The sequence below is a fragment of the Ochlerotatus camptorhynchus genome, unplaced genomic scaffold, assembly GCF_037179485.1.
Source record: "Ochlerotatus camptorhynchus isolate MF236.1 unplaced genomic scaffold, CSIRO-AGI_Acam_v1.1 ptg000055l, whole genome shotgun sequence".
NCBI classification, from domain to species: domain Eukaryota; kingdom Metazoa; phylum Arthropoda; class Insecta; order Diptera; family Culicidae; genus Ochlerotatus; species Ochlerotatus camptorhynchus.
In genome coordinates this window covers 1,355,704-1,370,580 of record NW_027040545.1, presented here as the reverse complement: position 1 = coordinate 1,370,580, position 14,877 = coordinate 1,355,704, and the positions used below count along the sequence as shown (strand labels likewise).

Sequence of the window (14,877 nt, the reverse complement as noted above, 5' to 3'; positions counted from 1 at the left end):
CCGAGCTGCGATATCACAGCTTGCAAAATCAACCGCAGTTGCTTGCTTGTTGATTTATGTCTACGAAAATCAAGTGTGATCTTGGGCGTTGGTGAGATTTGATTTTTTGATATTTTACCTACACTGATAGGGAGGATGGAATTGCGTAATATTTTGCACACTCATCGCCATATTCAGAACCAAACGCAAATTCTTCGAGATAACCACCATCCGTCGTCTGGCTCGCCATGGCGGTGTCTGACATATCTCCGGTCTGATTTACGAGGTGTGCTGAAGGTGTTCCTGAAAAATGACATCCGTGATGCTGTTACCTACACTAAACACGCCAAGCGTAAGCGGCCATGGATGTCATCTACGTTTTGAAGTGACAGAAACGCACTCTGTTTGGTTTCGGAGGTTAAATCATCACCAACTTTGGCAACAAAACGGCCCTTTTCAGGGCCACCAAGCTTATTACAGTAAAGAGTAGGAATATAATTCATCTGCCTGTTTGCCAATATTCAAAACCAGCGACCACACAAAATGCTCATGTAATCAAACTGGAAGCAGGGGTACAAATTATTTTGATCAATCTTGATTTGGGTCGTTCTCATTCGCCGTGTACGCAAAAGGAAAAGAGCCAGTGTCGCTACTTGATAGCAAACTACTCATAATGGGAGGAGTCTTTGTAGCTTTTATACCACTTGGTTGCACATCATTCTGCTTTAACCTGAAAGATATAAAAGAGCGCTGCTGTATGGCATTAGCTCATTTTCGCTTCGGACGGCGTGGTGAACAGCAATAGCAGCAGTAGGAAGGTGGTGGCTAGTCCACTCCTTCACACCTAACAAGCAACAATTGACTGGTCGTGGCAAAGGAGGAAAAGGTCGCCATCGGTCGTCTGGCTCGCCGTGGTGGTGTCAAACGTATCTCCGGTCTGATCTACGAGGTGTGCTGAAGGTGTTCCTAGAAAATGAGGTCTGTGCTGCTGTCACCTACACTAAACACGCCAAGCGCAAGTGGCCATGGATGTCCTCTTCAATAAAACGACCCTTTTCAGGGCCATCAAGCTTACATCAGTAAAGAGTTGGAATAGAATTTATCTGTGTCCATATTCAGAACCACAAGCCCCCAACGACCACACAAAATGCTCTCCAGAGTTGTAATCTTGTAACCAAACTTGGAAGCAGGGGTGCAAGTGATTTAGATTGATTCTCTTAATCAATTATCTCTTTGAAAAAAATTACTACAAATTTGGTACGCCTACAATTCAAAAGCGGAAAGAGTTGAGATAATAAATAATTGATCGATTAAAAGAACTAAATGCTCTTCACATTTATTCCGTCCACTAGCGGTCCTACGTCAAACTTCCGTTCGTGCCCCTAGGCACAGACCCTTCTACTTTTTTACAGTTCTATTTAGTTCAGGTTAATGTCAAGAACTTCAATAAAATTGAGAGCACTTCAGGAATGCGCCGAGAGCAGAAGGACTGATCAGATTAACCCAGGCAAAGGCTGAAAGTCTCCTTAATAAAGATTAAAAAAAAACTAAGAACAGTTCAACTAATTTCAAGGAAATTAAAGAATTTTTAAGAAGTTCCAAGAAACTCAGGGAATTTCCGAATCTTCATCAAAGTACCAAGACCTTTATTTAAATTTCAGAAACATAAGAGATGTTACATGAGCATCAGGAAAATGTGAGATCATTTTAAGGGAGTTCCATGGTTTTCAGTGCAGTTTAAAGAACTGCAAAAAATGCAGGAACTTCAGCAACGATCAGATTATGTTCAAAATCTTTGTGGATGTTCAAAATCTTCAAGAGAACCACACCGCTACCTGATTGCATATGCTAGTCCTAGATAGTCCTAGATCCTAATTCATACATGTAGCTTCAGAATAAGTGAATCGTGGAGCTTTTGAATCTTTTTTTTTATGAATTGATCACTTTTACGTCCGGACCTCCCGAATCACCGGGTTGTGGCCAGCAGAGTTCGCATGCTGGTCCCAGATCCAAATTCATTAATGTAGCATCAAAATAAGTTACTTAAAAATACGGAGCTCTAGGATCTTTTCTATGAATTGGCCCCCTTTATCTTTCGAAGGACCTCCAGAGTGCACATAATGGGTTCAAATCCAAATTCATGCATGCAGCATTACAACAAGTTGATTTAAAAATCTAGATCCTTTTTTACTAATTTTCCACATTTATGGATGTTCCGGGACTTCCAGAGAAATGCTTTGCTGTCGCTTGGGTCCACATTTTTGTCCCAGATCCAAATTCATTCATATATCACAATGTTCAAATGAAAAACAAAACAAACATTTCATAGATAGCAACGCTTGGGCCGGTTGCTATCGTGCTGCTATATTTGTCAACCCGCTGTTTACCGAGAGACAGATTGTTATTTCCCGCACTTGAATAGCAACCCCCAGTGCGGTTACTGCGTTATGGTGGAGGTTGCTAAAATAGCTTTAGCAACGCATTGGTGCGGGTGCTCTTAGGCATATTAAGATATGAGAGGGGCTAACTATACCCCGCCCCCTCACTCATATAAATGGAAATGACTGAAAGCTTCAAACTGCAATAACTTCGGTGTTTCTAATCTTGTCAAGTTCAGATGTATTCAAAATCATGTGCTCCATTTAATAGGCGTAGTTAGATATTGGGAGTTTACGGTATCCTTTCCGCCCCTCATTTATATCAATGAAAGTAAAGATAAAGACTATCCCCCCTATTCTGCGAGTCACGTGATTCTCTCTCACCGGTGAGGTGACTCTCTATTTGATTTGCATGGAGAGTAACCTCACACGAGGTGACAATTGTCACCCTACCGGTGACAGAGAGTCACGTGACTCGCAGAATAAGGGGGTATAATACCTTCGGAGTTTCCCATCTCTCGAGTTGTTTGGATGGGTTATTCAAAAACATTTGCTCAATCTCATAAGAGCAGTTGAAAAGCGAGTACCACAATTCCCTTCCCTACTCTTTTGGTGCAATATACAATGTCAGATACATTCACATAAATGTTATTGGATTGTAATGATTATATTTCATTTTAATTTAGGTATTCTACGATTTCTCAGGGTACTTTTTTCGATGTTGTTCTATCCCCTGAAACAAATAGTTGCTGTTGAACTAGGTCTCGGGTGGATCTCTTGATAAGTCAGAAATTAGCTTCACCCCTCATATCTTTAACAACCAACAAGGAAGCAACTCGTTGTATCGCATTGAAATAATCTGTATCATTACTCCACACGTTTGCCGGTGTTTGCATAAATCCGGTCGAAATTGCGAAAAGAAATCAGCACTGTTAGAAATGACGTTTGACTTGGGAACCCAACTGAAACGGAACCCACTTAAAGTTAGCCCAACAAGCGAAATTCGACTGTGTCTGAGACGAAACCTGTTTTTGGTTTTTGACGAACGACTTCTTCTGTGTTTTCTATATGCGGGGGGCCCTAATGACAGTTTAATATTTCAAATAAAAGCTTTATATAGAAATTTTAAATTTTCAACTGCTTATAAAGGGTGATACGGTCAAAATTTGGTCAATATCAACTTGACGTATTTCTTTCAATTTTGCATTTAAAAAACCTGAACACCCCTCATTTTGAAGGTGTGTGTGTGTAGAATGTTGCTCCTATTTTGATTTTGGAATTCACTCTTCAGTTGTCAAAATGCCGTCCAAGCAAGAAGAGCAGCGTATCAAAATTTTGCTCGCGCATCGCGAAAATCCGAGCTACTCGCACACAAAGTTGGCAAAATCGCTAAAAGTTGCCAAATCAACCGTTACAAATGTAATTAAAGTGTTTGGGGAACGTTTGTCGACAGCCAGGAAGTCTGGATCGGGGGGAAATCGAAAACCGGAAGCCGCTGAGACGACAAAGAGAGTTGCCGGTAGTTTCAAGCGAAACCCTAACCTCTCTCTCCGAGATGCCGCAAATAAGCTGGGTGTATCGTCTAAAACCGTGCATCGAGCCAAAAAACGAGCCGGACTATCGACTTACAAGAAGGTAGTGACTCCAAATCGCGATGATAAACAAAATACGACGGCCAAAGCGCGTTCCCGGAGGCTGTACCCGACGATGCTGACGAAGTTTGACTGCGTGGTAATGGACGACGAAACCTACGTCAAAGCCGACTACAAGCAGCTTCCGGGACAGGAGTTTTATACGGCAAAAGGAAGGGGAAAGGTAGCAGATGTTTTCAAGCACATGAAACTGTCAAAGTTCGCAAAGAAATATCTGGTTTGGCAAGCCATCTGTACCTGTGGCTTGAAAAGCAGCATTTTCATAGCTTCCGGGACTGTCAACCAAGAAATTTACGTGAAAGAGTGTTTGAATAAACGTCTGCTGCCTTTCCTGAAGAAACACGGTTGTTCTGTACTGTTTTGGCCGGATTTGGCATCTTGCCATTACGGTAAAAAGGCCATGGAGTGGTACGCCGCCAACAACGTGCAGGTGGTTCCCAAGGACAAGAACCCTCCCAACACGCCAGAGCTCCGCCCAATTGAGAAATACTGGGCTATTGTCAAGCGAAATCTAAAGAAGACCAAAAAAACTGCTAAGGGCGAGCAGCAGTTCAAGGCAAACTGGCTTTCTGCGGCGAAGAAGGTGGACAAGGTGGCTGTACAAAATCTGATGGCAGGGGTCAAGCGTAAGGCCCGGCAATTCGGATTTGGAAAAGCGGAAGCCTAACTGAATATTTTTCCTGAATTTATACTAATTGAACTTGAAAAAGAAATTTAATTTGATTTTTTAAATAAACGATTTCACCGATTTACACGCGTTTTCCCTTGACCAAATTTTGACCGTATCACCCTTTAATAAAAACAACATCTTCTCAATAACAAATGAACGGACAAGTGGATAATAAATATTTACACTACAACCCCCCCCCCCCCGCTCTCTAACTACGCTTATAAGATTGAGCAAATGTTTTCGAATAATTCATCCTGAACATACCAAATCGATAAGATAAGAAACTCCGAAGTTATTTGAGTGGAGGTGAACCAGCCTCAGGCTGAAAGCCTCCTAAATAAAGATAAATCAATCAATCCGAAGTTATTTCAGTTTGAAACTTCACTTCACTTCACACAAGAGATGAACTAGCCTATGGCTAAAAATCTCTTGAAGAAAAAAAAAACTTTACTTCTATTGATATGAGTGAGGGGCGGGGTATATAATACAACCACCCCCCTCCCACCCCTCCAACTACACATATGAGATAGAGCAATTATTTTTGAATAATTCATCTGAACATACCAAATCGGTAAGATAAGAAACTCCGAAATTATTTCAGTTTGGAATCTGACTCTCATTGGCAGAAAACGGGATTTTTGGTGAATTTAAACCATAAATATATAACTCTTTTTAGATACATTATAGGTTCGTACTTTCTTTGGCAAAGTTGTTATGCACTTCCTGGACTATATTTGTACAGTTGCATTGTTCATACAAAATTGTGGTCTCTATTGATAAAAATGCAAAAAAAAGTTAGTTTTCCCATACTAATTTCCATACAAATGTTAAACGCATTGCCGAAAACCGAGTTACAACCAATCGTCCCCAAAATTTGCACAGTTGTTTGGGACTACACTGAGGCAAATAGACTTAAGAATTTCATAAGGCTCGAATTATGAACGACACATATGAATTTCATAAGCACGACTTATGAAAAATTACCGTCTCACATGAGGTAGCTCTTCTACGCCATTAATCATTCCATTTTTCCAAGCGTTGACAGACGAGTGGTCCAGACACAGGACTCGTAATCTCAACGTCCATGGTTCGGTTCCAGTCTGCTCAGTTTTAATATTTTTTTGTCGATATTATTTTTCATAAGGCAAATCAATGAAATTCATACCGATTTCTTGTGGCTAAAATTCATAAGTGGTTCTTATGGAATTCTTACGTTTTTTTGCCTCAGTGTACAAATGGAACCAAAAAAGGGTTGTTCTCGATTGGTGAGGTAAAGTTTGCGTTTTTCCAAATAACGATGACCCACTCTAGTGTTTATAAAATTAATATTCCGATCAATAAATGTCATTATTGGTAATTTTTTATTGTTTTAAAGTCACAATTTTCATTATTTTAGTCGCTGCGACCAGTAATTTGATCTATTGTAGTATATCCCGTGTCCTTAGTTTAGTGCATGTCGTATTACTCCATCACTATTTAGAAATGATGAAGTATTCGGTTTTGATACAGTTGTCATTCTTGCCTCCATCGCAAGGATCCGACTCTAATTGAAAGATTCCGCTATTTATACCCTTCGGAGTGTTGAAACACCCTCCAAAGGCGCGCCCCTTTGTCAGTCAAAATTGGATTCCTTGGTAACAAAATTAAGGAATGACACCGATAATGACCATGCATCAGAACCCTAGTCTTGACCACTTCAAACTAAAGAACAACGAATAGAAGATTAGGAATCACATAGATGAAGACTAACTAACTCATTTTTTCCTTGTTTCAAGATCATCCTCGGTGGACAAATCCGAGTCTTGTCACTATCAACAAGACATAAAAAGTAAGATGTGTTCCTTGGATTACTGAAAAATCCTGTTCCCCTAGTTTGAAGTAGTCAGAACTAGGAATCGGTGGTAGATCTTACATCCCGTAACGTACCACGAACAGGTGATCTACCCACGTTACGGGGCAACACACAATACACAATTTTTCAAATTTGTATGGGCCGTGGATAATCGCCAACCCGGTCAGGTTTGTTTTTCATAGTTTCGATAAAACAAGGCTTTCTTTCGCAATCACCCGTCAACTCCTCTTAGTAAACAATCATCGATGTTCATCTTTATTCTCCATCGCTTACATCTTCTTTGATTTTACGGTTCCCTATCCAATACGACGACGGCACACTTACACAGTAGTTACAATTTAGCCATCCCTCGATAACTTCTCCTGCGAATTTCCCCCTATTTTTCCCTTCTTGTTCGTTTTTTTTTTTGGTTTCAACACACTACTAGAAAGAGGCGATTTTATACAGAACGCCGGAATACAAGTTTTTCTCTTCTCGGTTTGTTTGCGATTCCTATTTTTCGAGATTATTCAATTTTTGGGGTAGATAGTGTGTGGTAAAAAAGAACAAACGATTACATGACTGTTGCGTTTCTGGTTAGAGCTGAGTTTCTGCCGACCAATAATACAATGGCCCTAAGTTCCTACGTACTCGTGTCTGTTGTTTTCCTACTTTAGCAGCCGTCGTATAGCAGCTTCTACATCGTTACTTACAGTTTCTGTGCCTGTGTGTGTGTGTATAGAATTCCGGTTATAGTCAAGTTAACTTTCACATTTAAATTTTACTTCGTCCGAAAGCGCGACTCTTCCGTAGTATAACTGTTCTTTTTTTTCACTTTTAAATATAGTTTGCGTAAAAAATCACAATGTTTTCCTATTTTTTTTACTTTGTTATCTGTAACAATTTTCCGCTGAATTGGATTCGCCCTCAATTACCTCGACCCACTCGTTCCCGTTCGTGCGGAAGTTATAAGCATGCCTCTCAGTTTTGTGTTAGTTTATAGTTTTTTGGTTAGAAGTTTTTTTTTTTAGTTTTGAGACTACAAACTAAGAATGTTTAAAGTACTTATAATGAAATCATTATAAAAAATTCGAGCACTCTGATAGAAGTTTGAACTTTTTCCATGTTTTTACTTTACACTGGAGTACGGGACTTGACTTAGTATTTGCTTAGTCGCTAAGAGAATTATTTACATGAAAATTAGTAAACGAAAAAAAGAACGGTTCAAACAAAAACTTAAAATTGTTCACAAAATATATCGAAAATTTATTAACCTACTCGCCTAAACACTCACATCTGAGTGCCTTTGTTTGGTAAAAAATAGGTTAAATGCTAAAAACAAAAGGTGATTCACAATCAATACAAAACTAATATCGTTTATCCGTCGCCATGGCAGCCACCCACCGATGACAACAAAGTTTGAAATCTCAATCGTAGCATTAAAAAAAAAACACTGAACGAAAACTGCTGCTCTCTTCCGATTGTGTGCATAACTGCGTATGTCTGAGTGTGTATGTGTGTATGTGATTGCAGTGTGTGACGGCATTGAGTATGGTGTTGTGCGTTTTGCTGCGCTCTCTGACTTCTCCCCTCTAGCGCCGCTGATGGTCCGGAGTGCTCTTGAGGATATCCGGCTGGCCATGCGAGCTGAGTGTGTGGCTGACGTGCGAATTGAGCGTATGCGAGTGGGAAGTGAGGGTATTGTGGGCGTGGGTGGTGTTGGCATGCGACGAGTTGAGCGTATTGTGCGCCGGCGTTCCGGTACACGAACTTGGATGGATACGGGATCTACAAAAAGCGCAGGATGAATTTATGGCAATCTTCTCGAGCAATTTAAATTTTACCTAATGCTACGATGGCTTCCGTTCCTCGTCAGGGTGTTCATCTGCGGCGTTCCGGGTAGCGTGTGCCCCAGGGCGTTCATGTAGTCCGCAATGAGGAGTGTAATTTCCAGAATCTTTGGTTTGCTCATGGCGAACAGGAGCTTTTGCTCCGGACTTCCGGCGAGGGTATCGTCCGCACTGACCACCAACATGAAATCATCTTGACAACCACCGAAGGTCATCACCGAACTGTACGGATAGCGGGCGATCGACCCCATCGACGACAGTTCCAGCACGCTGAGGGCGTCTTCGGATACCGCTAGCCAGGCCATCGCCTGGTCGGAATGTCGGGGTTTGGCTTGGAAGAGAGCAGCACCGAAGAAAGGCCACTTGCGGGCACAGGTTAGGTATATCCGAACGCAGTCCACAACGGAGCGACCCTTCAGCAGGGACCACTTGGTCGCGACGACGTCCTGTAGCTCCTTCAGACCGTCCGCCGTTAGGGCATCCCTGTAGCGATAGGGGTAGAATTTGTCCAGTGCCTGCAGGGAACTGGTTTTCGATTTGTCCGCTGCATAGTCACCCATGTCAATTTGCGCCATCAGGGAGGCCAACTCCAGTGCGAGATCCCGCGAAAGCGGGAACCTTCCTTGGACAACTGAAGCGCGAAAAGGAAGCGTTAGTGCGACCGATTTTTAGCGGAATATTCACACCAATGGATACAAACCTTGCTGGTTGATTTGGTAGCTGAGAAGGAGTCGCTCCTTCTCGGTTTCCAGTTTGGCAGCGTGCTTCCAGTAGAGCCGGTTCTTGTACGTCAGTTGGATGACACGTGAGTTCTCGAACTTTCCGGAACCTTTCTCGCGGAGTGCCGTTTCCCACTTGGAAATGACGTCGCAGAGCTGAAATTACGAGGAAGAAAGACATGGTTGTAGAATTTTAGAACTAGCTGTTGCAGTTATTTGGACTTAATTGTAGAAGTATAGACTTGTCATTGAAGTCATCCATTGGAATGATTTAAACCTGCTAATGAATTTTAAACTTTCCTTTATTGACGTTTATTTGATGTCGTCCAGTCAATCTAGATGTCTTGAACGCTTCTTTCTTCGAACATATGGTACGCTTTGAAATCCTTCGAACTTTCCATCGAACTACTCTTCTAGATTTGCTCGTAAAGACCTCCCAATCTGGACGTGTTCTTAATGGGCTTTGGACAAGCCTATAACAACACTTCTGGGCATGTCCTTAAAGAAAATTTTTCAAAATGTTTTTCAAATTTTTGAAGAAACCTCTGAATTGTCTTTGAAGACCTCATAAGACCTCAAATGCGAATTCTTATTTCTGATGGATCTTATTATCACTCATGTATACTGCGCTAAGTAGCAATAGTTTCCCAGATTTGTGCTCTAGAATATTTGAAGTGTTAATCCATTTGAGGAATCTGTGTCACACGTCCCTTAGGTCCGCAGACGTGCCTTGTAGACAGTCCTGAAATGGTTAATTTAGAAGTGACTACGTACTTAAATTTGGTATTGCGCCACCAATCCCTAATAGCCTCGGCCAGAAATCCGCTTTTGCTTAAGAAAAATTATACTCTTATTCAACATATTGTTCAAATTCAAAAAGGTCAAAATATCAAATGTAATGAAATTTAAAAATTGGTATTTGTATTGATTTCGCGATAAGGAACACAACTACCAATTTTTACGAAATTATGATAACCTCTATATCGTTTTGCTATGGAATGGCTGAATGTGTATTATTTTTATATTTTCATTTAATTCCCTTTAAATAGATTTTATTTAAAAACAATGTTACAAATTGTAAAGACTGACTAAAAGTAAATTGGTACGCACAAAAAGACCTGTAATTTGTCATTCAATAAGTTTAAAAAAAAAGTCCATCAATGGTGGCTTTACAGTACTTTTAGCATTAATAGTTACATTTCTCCAGTTCAAACGAAATCTCAAGCCTTCCTCTTGATGGAGCCCATCAGTGGGAACGAACACGGAATTAGCGCATTTCTTCCATTTTGCCCGCATTTGCTGGATGTCCTTAACTGCCCCGCCGCTCCGTCGAAGTCGCTGCTTTGAAATTGCCCAGTATTTTTCGATTGGTCGAAATTCCGGGCAATTTGGAGGATTCATTAGCTTGGGGAAAAAATCAATCTTGTTGGCAGCATTCTTCGATGTAAACTTGGGATGTCATCATCGAGGGTATGACGAATGGTTTCGTTTTCAGGCCACAACTTCAAATCACTTGCCAAATCATGACTCTCTTCGCGAACTTGTCGGCAAACACGAACTTGAATCTTCCCGGCACATCCCCACGTCCAGACGCGATGTAAAACTTTTGACCTGCTTTGAGCTGCTTAAAATCGAGTTTGACGTATGTTTTGTCATCGATCAAAGTGCAGCCTTTGTGTTTCGTCAAAACACGGTCGTACAAGAGACTTGCACGCTTTTTAGACACGGAATTCTGCTTCATGTGCCGGTTCGGATGTTTACTGGCTTTGTACGACTTGTATTCTTTCCTGGCAAGAATGTTCCGCACCGTTTGAAAGCTGGCGTTTTACCTTCTGGCCACATCTCGGATCGAAAGACCGGGGCTGGCTTAAAGCTACCTCAACACTTTGCTGCGCAGTTGACGATCCCTGTTTCCAGTTTTTTCGTAGGTCCGCTGATTCCTTTGCACACTCAGGGTTTCCTGGTAGGTTTTGAGCACTCGGCAAACTGTTGTCTTCGGCATCTTCAGCACTTTAGCCAGCTTGGAACCGGACCACTCCAGATTTTCCAGGTGCTTGTGCACAATATTTTTTCTTCTTTCGAGTTCCATTTGACGTTATTTCTGAACGCGATCGACTACTTTGATCAAACTTGCATCAGTTGTTCTCTATAGAAGTGTAAACAATCCACTGTCGAAGATTTTCGATTCCCAACACTAGAGGCGTGCTTGCGGCGCGCGAGGGGCTTACTAATTTACTTTTAGTCAGCCTTTATTAGCATAGTTTTGCAGCTACAACCTGTAAGTTGGTTAACATGTCAGGATTTCGACTACCTGGAAAACCCTGAAATTCGGAGAATTTCAGGGAATTCTGTTTTTGTCCTGAAAAATCAGGGAATCTCATGGAATTTCTTTAAAAATCATGGAAATATTTCTTAATTCTCTCTAAAAAGTATTACCATAGAGGTAACTCCAAGACTAGTAGGTCTCGAAGAAACGTGCTCAACTTTTTGGCTCAGCTCTGGTACTATCTTCGGTCCCAAGCTAATTGATTCACCCCTCGAAACATAGAAAAATCCACTAACCCCTCATTTTATCTGTCAAACTTTTATAGCGAATCAAAGCAAACATTGTGTAGTACTAGCATTTCGACTGGAATGGGGTACGTTAATCGATTTGCTTGGGACTAATAGGAGTGGTTGGAAGACCCCTTCACCAGGCTGCACACAGGGAACGGGTCGACTGTGGCGACTGTAGGCATAGAGGATCAAAACATTATCGTTAAGATTAATGATTTATTTACGAATATATCAAGTGACCCATTTAGTTGAATATACTTTCAACTAACAACATGTTTCCTGTGCTTATCTCAAGTAACAATTCTAGATAGAGCTGGAATTAGGGCGTAACAGCTTTTGTAAACAATGACTTCTTTCGAAGATTTTTAGGAATTCAAGGCACGCCCACGCAATCCAATACAACCATCGGGTAGGGGAAGTCTTCCTCTACCCGATGGTGATGTTGATTTGCTTGGGCGAGCCTTGATTTTGTAGAAAGCATCGAGAGAAGTCATTGTTTACAAAAGCTGTTACGCCCTAATTCCAGCTCTATCTAGAATTATAGTTTTATGAAAGTTCAGTAGACCATGATTTAGATTTTTAGAATGCTTTAAAACCTTGATAAAACTTGAAATGTTACTTGGGTGTGCTACCAAAGATTTACCCACAAATAGCTTCGAAAATTTGCACGTAGTCACGATTAAAAAAAATATGAGCATAGAATGCTTTCGCTTGAATATTAAAAACCGGGAAATTATTGAACCGGGAGAACCGGCAATTTCAAAACGAACATTCACTGGCCACTCTGAATACGGAGCTTGTTAAGCTGTTCAAGTCACAGAAGACATTTTACCTCTGAAACTTAAGACATCAGCACTAGCGCAGGGTGGCAAGTGAATTTCCATTTTGAAATTCCTGGTTTTTTCCTGGTTTTCCTGGTCAATGATTTGAAAATTTCCTGGTTTTAAAAACCTGAATACAATTTTTAATAATAAAAAAAAATAAAGTGAATCCTTGTACCATCGTTCTTCGCGCAATGCGGAATTTCACAAACCAACATTTGCGATAACCCGTAAAATGAGCGATTTTAGGGGTGTATGACGAAGAAAAGCTTGGAGCCCTATCTAATGTCTGAAATTTATAAGCCCCTAAATCTTGAGATTCCTGTTTTTAAAAATGCGATTTTTTTTAACCTTATTATTGAGATTTTAAGCCAACGGGCTAGTTAATCTCAAGGTGAAATTGCGAAGTGTGATATGAATGAGGACTCTTTAAACAAACCGTTACTTCTAACAATTTTACGGATTTCCAGTTTGTTTAAATTTTCCGCAAATTGTCAACGATTAAGGATCTTATTTAGCGGAATTTTGATTACAACATGATTTCAAAATCATATGATTAAAAGATTTCATAAACAACGCTGGTTTGATAACTCTTATTATTAAAAAGACTGACTGCTGAAGTTCATAGAAACTCCCTAAAGTTCGTAGAACTTCCCTGAAGCGTTAAGGTCTTTCCTGAAAGGTCATTGAAGTTTGTATTCCCTGAATTTCATGGGACTTCCCCGAAGTTCGAAGGACTTTTTTTAAGATCTTAGAACTTCCCTGAAGTTCGGAGTTTTTTGAAATTCATATGAATTTCTTAAATATCGTAGAAGTACCACGAAGTGCGTAGAAATTCTCAGAAGTTTGTAAGACTTCCTTCAAGTTCGAAGAACTTTCTTGAAGATCTGAGGACTTCCCTGAAGTTTGAAGAACCTAACTGAATATATGAGGACCCTAAATTTAGAAGAGCTTCCCTGAAGTTCATAAGGCTTTAAATATCGAAGGGTTTTCCAAAAGTTTGTGGGTCTTTCCTTAATTTCTTGGAAATTCTCTGAAGTTTGGAGAGCTCCCACGAATTTCGTAGGACTACCTGTAGTTCAATCGACTTCTCGGAAGTTCTAGAAACTATGCTTGGAGAACTATGTTAAGTTCAGAGGACTTCCCAAGAGTATTGAAGTAAGTTTTAAGCAATGGCTTAATGTCGTAGAAGTTACATTAAATCTGTAGAAAATTCTGTAAAACTCGTCATTATTCCCCAAAGATTAAAGGACTTCCCTGAAGTTCGTAAGACTTCTCTGAAATTTGTAGAACTTCTCTGAAATTTGTAGAACTTCTCTGAAGGTTCGGAAAGATTTCCTGACCGTCGTAGGTCATCACAGTAGTTCACAGGATTTTCCTGAAACTTGTAAGACTTTCCCGAATTTTGTAGAACTTGCATGAAGCTCGAAGGCCATATCTGAAGTTTTTAGAAATAGAACTTTTTTATTGAACTTGTTGAACAGGTACTTCAAAGTAGTTACGCGTCGGCACTGCTTAGGTCTGCTATCAATTAAGCACAAATTATACATGCAATTGATTCGAGAAAAAAAAAAGAATTAAATTAAAAATAAATACAAAACATATTTACTAAATTCTCAGGCTAAATTTTTTGTCATCAATGTTTAGTTGTGTGAACGATTTAGCTTGAACAAAATGGTTAGTTTTGACCTGATTATAAAAAGAAACTTTGACATACATTAAATTTAAAACCTATTTAAATTATACAAACAAGATTATTTTCCTGGTGGATTTAGGAAATTCCTGGTTTTTTCCTGGTAAAAATAAATTCCCGACTTTTCCCAGTTTTCCTGGTTCACTAGGGCTTTTGGGTGTTATATAAATAATTACAAGAAGCTTAAATCCGGGAGTTCGAAGGTGCGATATTTGCGCTGCAGCATACATGTCGAAGAGGCAATGCAAATCTGTACAGTCCGTCAATCCAAATCCCAATGTAATCAACTCACCTTGGCCTGTGGATCCAGATAGTGCTCCAGATCCTTCTCGATCGGATCGTCACTGAACAGCGTGAACCCATTGGTCCCATCGCGGCAGCCAATCTCCTGCGCCAGCGTCGTGTGAAACTCCTCGATCGTCGACGACCCATCGAACGAAACCACCTGGTACGTCCCGTTCATCATGTGCACCGGAATGGCATGCGGCAACGAGTGGTGGTACGGGTTCTTCAGCAAGATCGACAGGACCTCCATCCGGGAGGGTTTCGTTTCGCGGCCGCCATTTTGCATGGTCCGCTCCAGAGCCCGCTCGCAGTAGGCTGCATACTTGCCGCATTCGGTTTTCGAGTCGGCGTTGCGTGACAGGTGCAACTTGAGGTACCACAGTAGGCTGTGGATTCGGTTTTGAAAAAATGTGAGCAAGGTGAGTGGAAAAAAAGGTGGAGAA

At 40.7% G+C, this 14,877-nt stretch overlaps 2 protein-coding genes across 14 annotated transcripts in view; both read right to left on the bottom strand.

The window, feature by feature from the left end:
* The window catches only part of norpA (no receptor potential A), a 180,611-nt gene that overhangs the window by 160,001 nt on the left and 5,733 nt on the right, over window positions 1-14,877 (bottom strand). The gene's annotated exons all lie outside the window — the stretch shown is intronic.
* LOC135717368 (uncharacterized protein CG43867) overlaps window positions 6,760-14,877 on the bottom strand; it is a 546,523-nt gene continuing 538,405 nt past the window's right edge. For all 13 annotated transcript variants that reach the window (XM_065239411.1, XM_065239416.1, XM_065239414.1 and 10 more), the window contains 4 exons: window positions 14,442-14,820; window positions 9,061-9,235; window positions 8,355-8,991; window positions 6,760-8,298 (listed from right to left, as the gene is read on the bottom strand). In XM_065239411.1, the coding sequence (XP_065095483.1) occupies window positions 8,103-8,298; window positions 8,355-8,991; window positions 9,061-9,235; window positions 14,442-14,820 (1,387 nt within the window). In that variant the 3' untranslated portion in view covers window positions 6,760-8,102. The remainder of the gene's footprint in view (window positions 8,299-8,354; window positions 8,992-9,060; window positions 9,236-14,441; window positions 14,821-14,877) is intronic.